The sequence below is a fragment of the Drosophila grimshawi genome, unplaced genomic scaffold (assembly GCF_018153295.1).
Source record: "Drosophila grimshawi isolate 15287-2541.00 unplaced genomic scaffold, ASM1815329v1 contig_44, whole genome shotgun sequence".
Classification (NCBI taxonomy): Eukaryota; Metazoa; Arthropoda; class Insecta; order Diptera; family Drosophilidae; genus Drosophila; species Drosophila grimshawi.
The window spans coordinates 3702382-3711830 of NW_025063240.1; the positions used below are offsets into that span (position 1 = coordinate 3702382).

General features: G+C 38.2%; 2 protein-coding genes across 2 annotated transcripts; both read left to right on the plus strand.

Annotated features, from left to right (window-relative positions):
* Positions 1 to 747: 747 nt before the first annotated feature.
* Positions 748 to 2182, plus strand: LOC6557498 (lipase 3). Its single transcript, XM_001985319.2, has 2 exons — positions 748 to 1593; positions 1713 to 2182. Exons 1-2 carry the CDS (start codon positions 775 to 777, stop codon positions 2097 to 2099), a joined length of 1206 nt encoding a protein of 401 aa, XP_001985355.1. The 5' UTR covers positions 748 to 774; the 3' UTR covers positions 2100 to 2182.
* Positions 2183 to 7336: 5154 nt separating this feature from the next.
* LOC6557568 (L-threonine 3-dehydrogenase, mitochondrial) lies at positions 7337 to 9444 on the plus strand. Its single transcript, XM_001985318.3, has 6 exons — positions 7337 to 7537; positions 7634 to 7883; positions 7951 to 8077; positions 8146 to 8293; positions 8821 to 8926; positions 8990 to 9444. Exons 1-6 carry the CDS (start codon positions 7423 to 7425, stop codon positions 9294 to 9296), a joined length of 1053 nt encoding a protein of 350 aa, XP_001985354.1. The 5' UTR covers positions 7337 to 7422; the 3' UTR covers positions 9297 to 9444.
* Positions 9445 to 9449: the final 5 nt, after the last annotated feature.

Below are 9449 nucleotides of genomic sequence, written 5' to 3' on the forward strand. Positions count from 1 at the left end.
CCGAAAAAATCGTCCTGGATTTTAGATAGATTGGTGCCAAGAGTTCCTCACCTGATTATTCAGAAGGAAAATTTCTGCCTTAGTTTTTATAAGGTTTGCATTTCTTAATATGAGGACCGATTTTTTTAAAATTAAGATAAGATATGTCTAATTTTAAGGGTGTTGTTTTCTATATATATAAAAGCATTTTACATAATTTATAAATTACGAGTTTGTGTTACAACGGATAATCTCAAATATATAACATACATGTGTAATATACTACTTAGAGCACTTAACGATTCGATTCGATTCGATTATTCAAATAATCTTATAATTTGATAATATTTTTCAAAATAATCAAATCCAAAATTGTTGATAATAAAAGTGCACAGCTGAATGAATTCACATATTTTCCAATTCCAAACATAGAATCAAAACATTGATGGCTCTCCTACAAACAGGTGGCAATGATAACTGATTATTGACAATATATGACAAAGTGAAAGCATATATAAATTAAACGCTATTTGCAAAAAATAGTGGGCAATAGATCGTCTAGATTTGGCCCCCCCTGGACAAAGCATATACCACACTTCAACGGAATGGCCCGTACGAAGGAGCCTTAAATTAATGGTAACTGACTAAACTGACTGACTAAACTTATCAATAGAGTTATCAGGCATTAAATAAATCAATTTCATTGATAAGTTACTGGAATATCTCTCTCTGGCTATATAAGAAGGCAGCACAGTGATTGGTTTCAGACCCCGGAGGTTACTTCTATAGTCTACAATGCGCGTCTTTCTCTACGTTCTGCCACTTGTGCTGGCCTTGGGACAAGCGTCCGCTGATCCCAAATATTGCCTGAATGAGATGGTGAAATCGGATGAACGCATACGCTCCCATGGATACCCGGCTGAGACCCATGAAGTCGTCACCGAAGATGGTTACGTGCTGACCCTCTTCCGCATTCCTTACTCGCATAAGCTGAATAACCAGCACCTGGATCGGCCACCTGTGCTACTGCAGCATGGACTGTTCAGCAACTCAGATTGCTGGCTCTGTTCAGGACCGGACGATTCGCTAGCTTATCTGCTAGCCGATGCCGGCTACGATGTCTGGCTGGGCAATGCACGCGGCAACATCTACTCGCGAAGCAACACTGAGATGTCCGTGAACAATCCCAAGTTCTGGCACTTTGATTGGCATGAGATTGGCACTATCGACATCGCGGCCATGATCGATTACATTCTGGATGAGACGCAGCACAGTCAGTTGCACTATGCTGGTCACTCGCAGGGCACAACGGTATATTTGGTGCTGATGTCCGAGCGGCCGGAGTACAATGAGAAGATCAAGTCGGGTCATTTGTTGGCCCCGTGCGCCTTCTTTGAACATGGTGCATCCCCAATCTTTACATTGTTGAGTCCATTGGTGGGCACACCCGGTGGCATTTGGAATCAGGTGTTTGTGGACTCTGAACTGATTCCGCATAATAATCTAATCAATCGCATTGGGGACACTGCCTGTGGACACGGTAGTCCCTTTGACTCCATCTGCAAGAACGGATTCCTAATGTTCGCCAATGGCGGCTATGAGAACATCAATCTGGTAAGTGGAAACTTGACTCAGAGCCATATGTTTAATAGTAAAGGAACATACTCAAATTCATTGGACTGCATATTTAAATTGATTTCCATCTTTAATGAAATATCTTGTCTCTCCTTCAGACATCCATGCAAACTTTGATTGAAACGCATCCGGGTGGCTCTTCTGGCAATCAGGGCATTCATTACATCCAACTGAGCGTTTCGAACAAGTTCCGTCAATACGATTGGGGCACCAAGAAGAATCTTGCACTCTATGGCCAGGAATTGCCACCCGATTATGATCTGAGCAAAATTACTGCCAAGACGCACTCGTATTCCAGCCACAACGATGCCCTGTGCGGTCCAGAGGATGTCGACACAATGGTTTCCAAGTTCACCCATCTGACCGAGGATCATCGTGTGCCTCTGCAGAGTTTCAATCACTTGGACTTCATTGTGGCCAACAACATGAAGGAGCTGGTCAACGATTTGATTGTTGAGAGAATCAACACGTATGAAAGTCGCTAATTATGTTGACAAAAACGATTTGTATTGCATTCAACCAAGCATTGCAAAATAAATAGTTCGCAACCGAATGGAGAATTTATTGATTAATTGTTTTTGTTTATAAAACAATAACAATATTTTTGTATTAATCATTTAATATGATTAGCTTATCAGCTCTTTTTTTTTCTGTCTACACTTAAGCTATTTTTATTATCATCTATCTATAAAAAATAATCAGGGGTAAGGAGCGATTTGCAAAAAGAAAAATAATTGCATTATTTCAGTATCCATATTTGTTTAAAGAAGATTGTTACTAGGATAACTGCATCCATGCCAATTTTGGATACTATTAAAGCATGTTATTGCCATAGTTTTGGTAGTGGCCAGTCGCACGACAGGAAGTTGTACTTCGACTTGTGCAATAACCCAAAGACTTTGTAAAAACAATGCTCTAAACTGGCATATCTACAATCCAGGGCTATAGCCACCAAGTATATCTAAATGTACAGCTGTAGTCTCAATGCAGCTGCGCAACTTCGACCAAAAACCAAAAAAAAAAAACCAAAAAAAAAAAGAAACTTTTTGCGCCGAGAAGCGTAACATGGCTTTTCAACAAAATTTTGTAATCATTTAACAACAAAACAAAAAACAAACATAAAGATGAGCAAAAATAGACGTAGTAGCTGGTTGCAGGGAGTGAAACGGTCTGAAGAGCTTCTGCTGCTGTTGCCCCTCCATATGGTCTACTATTCCACTCTCTATACGCATGCGCGCCGAGTTTACATCAAACGAACCTTGAAATTATTGTCGTTTTCATCATTGTCTGTAATTTCTTTGGCTTCCAGCTGCCGCTCAGAGCACAAAGCTAGCTATAAGCGCCAGTTTACTTCGTACACCTTGAAGTTATAGACTATGGATCTATGGATCTGCCGCAACTAAGTGTGACTCTTGAAAACCTGCTCTGCAGCTCAACTGGAGGCGACATCTTTTGCGACAGTTTCACCACTTTTATGTAGTTTCTTATTTTGCTCTGATTTCTTTTGAGTCTCTACTAATTAAATAACTGTTAGTTCTTGAATTTGCGTGTACTTTAAAACGGTATTTATAGGGAATGCAGAAAAATAGTTTACGATTTGCGTGAGATAATATTAATATTGTCATAATTAGAACGTTTTATTTTAAGTCAGTCCATCCAGCAAATGCCAAAAAAAGAGCGTATTAAGATTATTTCTTATATAGTTAACGTTTAGGCAAATAAATACAACTAAATTCTTTTTTCAGGGGGAACACCCATCAATAAGCAACGTTTTCCTCGCTTTTATTGTTACATTTTGAAAGTTTTTAGCCAAGCTTACTTTAAAAACTGCGTATCCAAATAATCCGTCTGAGTTTCTGCTCTTTAGCTTAAATTATTTCTTGTAAATTTTACTCAAAAACTTTTCTATCAATTGCACATCGAAAGGGGTTTCTTAAGCTCCACAACGAGTATAGATTTATTTTCGTTGTTTTCAAATTTCCGATCACTTCACTTTCAAGCGCACTTTTGCTTTTCTTATTAATTTTGTGTAATTGAATTAAAAACGCACTTAAACTTCTTCAGTGGATTTTTCTTTGTGAGGAGCCGACTTGCCGAACCGTCTCGATTGGAATGCGCGTTGAAACTGTTTTCAAAGCGTTATGTGGAGCCCACCAGATTACTCAAGATTTCTACAAATATTTTGAGCGTACAACATTCAACATTCACTGGAATGCGGGGGAGTAGCGCCAAGAAGCGAATGCTTCCTGCCTGTGCAATATCGGAGCAGAGTTTGGCGCCACACTTGGCTGATTCTCACTCAACAGACAACTTGGCCAGCTACTTGGCTCAGAGCATTTGTGTGGATCGCATGTGGATTCAAACAAAGAATTGAACTGTGACCAGGGCTCAGGGGTCGTCGTCGTCGACGTCGGTTGGTGTTGGGAACTGTGCCTGGTCATGTTGCTGTCGGTGTGAGGTTGGTTGTTTATGGCACGATTATATTGAAATTGCAAGTGAAATTAGTGTGAATAATGTGAGGAAATTGCTTGTTTAAATGCGAAGGCCAAACCACACTTTAAACAGAAGTTAATAATCTTAAATATAATTATAATAATGCGATAACTTTTTGTGTATATACATATATGTCTAGAAATGACTTATCTAATATCATTTGCCTCTAATCTTGTTTTTAAACTATATTAAAAAGTCTGCCTGAAGCTTTTGAAACTCTCTGCCTACACCAAGACATAAAACAAAAAAACCCTCTAATTATTTTAATTAATGGCTATGGTCGTGAGTTACAGTCTTTCACAAAGCCATTAAATATAACAAAATAAAAAAGCAAACATAGTTTTGTAATTATACTCAGTTTTGCAAATGTTATAAAATGTTCATAAAATGTAACTTTTTTTTGCAACTTATACTTTAAGATTTTTTTGTTTACACGTTAACACTAAATTCCAAATTTGTAGTAATTATTAACGAATTATTAAAACAAAAAAAAACACATTCCATAACGAACTAGGAAGAGCAAAATACGATTCCTTGGAAAATAATAAAAATAAATCAGTAACTTTTAACTTAAGTTCCAAATCTTATCAAAGTCTCTGTGTTTAAAAGATTCAACTGAACATATTACTCTTAATATAAAAGACTGTATTTCAATTTCCTTGTCGCCAAATTAGCAAAAGGTTTCACTTTCATTTCCAGACATTTTTATTTCCTTGCCGGGTATCTCACGATATCTCATGGGATATTTATGCTTTATGCTCCGCTAAGTTTTACTAAATTAAATAGAAGGCCTCATAAAGCGCTTGATTCACATATTTGTGTTTGTTACTGTTTGGGTTGTTTCAAAGTTTTAAACGTCATCATAGTAGTAGGGAATTGCTTTTGATTTTTAATTGCTTCAGAAAAATGTATGGTTGTGGATCACGTATGCGACATTTATGATCGAAGGATATAGATTTATGGCTGACCCTTTTTCTTATTGTGGGTTGACATCAGGTGGAGGATCACTCAGCAGCACTTGTGTGTGCGTACGTGATTGTATTCTTAAAATCTGCATATATGACCAAAGGTGCATCTAAACTACGATTAAAATTCTTAAAATGAAGACTTGCTTTTTCCTCCGATGGGAGCGTTGACACAACCTTGCTCTGCATGCATCCTCTCATTATGTGAATAATTTAGGCATGTCTTGCAGCAGTATAACTGTGACTTGTGTGATGTGAGTTGCCGTCTTACAAGTCTGGAAGTATATAAAAACAAATATATGTATATGTTTTTGTGTGGGAAAACATTCAGGTGTGAGGTTTCGTATGAGTTCTATACATTGCCAAAATAGTGACAAAAGAGAAGCGCACCTGTCACTCCCCCATCCAATAAATTAACTCCAATATTGAAGCAATTAAAAATCAAAAGCAATAAGCCACTTCCTGTCATAGAATCCCCAATTCTCTATTACTTTTATTTCCTTGCCGGTTATCTCACGATATCTCATGGGCGCTTTATACTCGGCTCAGTTTTGCTAAATTTAATAGAAGCCTCATCAAGCGCTTGATTCACATATTTGTGTTTGTTACTGTTTTGGTTGTTTTAAAGTTTTAAACGTCATCATTATTATTGTCTCCTTTTGTTAGTTACATAAACTTTAACGGCATCGTCGCCAGCTTTGTGGTCGCTTGGCTGAACATAGGTCTGGGACTGGCACTGGGCATGGGACTGGGACTGGGACTGCCACTGGCAGTTAAAGCATACAACACTTTCTTAATATATGAATTTAATTTAAAAAACTGTCTAGCAATTTGGAATGTTCGCTGCGTAACAGTTGAAACGAAACATGCTGAAGTATATACATTTCTGTGGTTAAATAATTCCCAGCTGTCCGATTTGTTAGTTGCGGGTGCGGGTTTTCAAATGCGTATGCCCAAGTATTTTTAGTCGAAGCATAATACAAAGTGTATTCTTGAGTTGTCTAAGTGTGAAAAACATATACATACGTCAACATATTCAAGGCTATGCAACTGGCATAACATTGCACGTCATTGCTTCAAGAGCCTAATGCAAAATGTTTCTATGCATGCTGATAACCTTTGGGGAACATTAATTTACATTTTATATTCTAAAACTAGTGCAAGTTCAATGCTGTGTAATCAACACAGCACACGTTTCTCCATTTGTCATTTACAGGCGCTTGCCCTCACTTACAATCAATTTATTTCATTTCTCCTGGTATTGAAAAATTGATGCTAGAATCTATTGTTGTTTTCAAGGTTAATTCAATTTCGCCCCGATTTGTTAGAAAGTCGACAAAAAATATGCGTTACAAACTATGAACATTAGAAGTTACAGTAGCGTGGTATGAAGAATTTGAATGGGGGCTTTGTCATATTAAATGGGTAGAAATCTTTAATTCTGACTTTTGTTCTTGAGTCCTCGTATAACGATCATGGCTTAACATCTTCTCGACCTCTGTTCGATAATATACTAAAATTCACAATTTTTGCATTTCTATTTTTTTTAAATGCATTTCTTAATAGAAATATTTCTTAAGAATAGAAAAACACCATATTTTTGGGATTGTTGATTTAGGGCAAGCGTTTGAGGAAAAGGAATTTCTTATATTTAAAATTTAATTCTGAATCAATAATATCATTATAATTCTCAATTGAAAGCGATTTTCTACATCTCAGAATGCATTTCTTCTGAGTGTAGCAACAGCCAATACACCAATCTTTATTCTTCTACGGAAATAAGTTCAGATCTTTCCATTGGGGGCCTGTCTTGTTGCAATTGCTTTATGGAACACCCTGTATGCGCATGTTTAATTTTTTTTTTTTGCATAACCTCGTCGCATAGATATGTACCGAAATAAGACCTGCTCTCCCCCCTACCCATAAGGAAACCCGCCTAGCTAAATTAACTCAATTTGATTTTGCTGCTGCTATTTTTCTTTGATTGTTGTTGTCAAATGGCGGGCCTCCTCTTGGCAGCGGTTGCTTTCGCTTTTATTATATTATAAATGGCAAAACGATATATCTTTTGCCATGGTGACAACAACACCAACACCAGCAATGTCTCATAATGAATCAAAAAACTAAAAACAACAACAGTAAAAAAAACTTAAATTGAATGTATGCCAACTGCCGACAACTAACGAATAGTGATCCGACTGCTCAGGCGATATTTACGCGAATACGAGTATATAGTGAACATATTTGACTTGTAAAAATGATTTGCTAAATTTCGAAATCAGTTGAAAACTGTAACTCGCTGCGACGTGTCGCCTTTAGAATCCGCTGCAACTCAAATCGATTTCGAAACATGTGGCGCAGGTGTCTGACCAGTCTGACATTTAGTCAGCGACAGGTGCAACCAGTGCTGAGGCTGATACATCATAAAGCGCCTGCAACCAGACCGCCGAAGATTCTAATCACGGGTCAGTCAGTTGTTCAAGGCTCCAATTCATTGACCGGTGCTGCTACCATTTGATAGCTTTTTAATATGCGTTCCACTCTACTCCTCCATTGAGCAGGTGGTCTGGGGCAGCTGGGCATTGAGTGCGCCAAGCTGATGCGCTCCCATTATGGCAATGAGAACGTTATACTCTCGGATATTATCAAGCCCAGTCAAGCGGTGCTGGAGAATGGTCCCTATATATTCGCTGATATACTGGACTTTAAGGGTTTGCAGAAGATTGTCGTAGATCATCGCATCGATTGGCTAATACACTTCTCGGCACTGCTCAGTGCAGTGGGTGAGCAAAATGTTCCACTAGCTGTGAGGTAAAAATACCCGAACGGATCCCCAGTGATGCTCGATAAATTTCAATTATGTAAACCACTTTCTTAGAGTCAACATTGAGGGCGTGCACAATGTTATCGAGTTGGCCAAACAGTATAAGCTGCGCGTCTTTGTACCTAGCACAATTGGCGCCTTTGGGCCTGACAGTCCCCGCAATCCCACACCGAATGTTACGGTAGGTGTAGCCGCTGCTCGCTCCTCCGGCAGTTTGTTCGATATTCAAATACGGTCTCATTGCTGCAGATACAAAGGCCGCGCACTATTTATGGCGTTTCCAAGGTGCATGCCGAGCTCATTGGTGAATATTATTATCACAAATTCGGTCTGGATTTCAGATGTCTACGCTTCCCAGGCGTTATTTCCAGCGATCCGCCAGGCGGCGGCACTACGGGTAAGTCACTTGTCAATCATCAAAGTATATTAGCATCGAGAAATTGCAGATACTTTCGCCAACTAAACTGTAACGTGTAGTTAAATGATTTTCAAGCTATATTAAAGTCAATTGTTGGCATATAGTTTATGCTAACCAATAGCATGACAATGTGCAGAATCTGAAATTATACTTAAACTGCCAATCCAGGCCACGCTAATGACATGAATAAGTTAATTTAATCACCTAGAGAACTAGATTTTCAAGCTCAACTGTTTTATATTCAAAATAAATAACATGATATTTATTCATGGCTGCAAAATTAATAACTAGATTTATATATAGTTATATTATATTATATTTTCGCTCCAACCGTGATTAATTCTTTTCCCTGCTTTTGAATTCTTTGAACTTCAAATGTGATTAATTACTTTTCCTATTCCTTACTTTAAATTAATTATTTTTGATTTCTAAAATTCAAACTTAAACTGATTAAACAATAATATATATAATAAAAAACATAACCAAAAACTTTCTTTTTTTTGCAGATTATGCTGTGGCTGTGTTCCATGAGGCATTGCGTCATGGCAAATACACGTGCTACCTCAAACCAGACACACGTTTACCCATGATGTACATTGAGGATTGCCTGCGGTGGGTAAACCCCAATATCAAAGCCAGAAATAGTATTCTTAACTACTTTATACCATTTGACAGGGCTCTGCTGGAATTTATGCGTGCACCCAACGAGCAGCTGAAGCGACGTGTCTACAATGTGACAGCCATGTCCTTTACGCCCGAGGAGCTGGTGGATCAGCTGAGCAAGCATGTGCCCGACTTGCATGTGACTTATAAGCCGGATAGCAGACAGCTTATTGCCGATTCTTGGCCGCAGATCTTTGATGATTCGGAGGCGCGCCATGATTGGCACTGGCAGCACAAATATGATTTAAAAAATCTGGTCGATTTCATGGTCAAGGATGTGCAGGAGAATTATATCAATGCGCCAAATGGGCAGCCTTAAGATGCTCGGGGCACTGCAACTGGAAAATCGCAACTAAATAGTATTCCACCAATCCATTGGATTCCGATGGCATGTAAATGCATTTAACTGTACAATTTGTTGAAATAAATTTCTTGTCTTTGGGAAAATAAACACAATAAACTAAGAATTGTT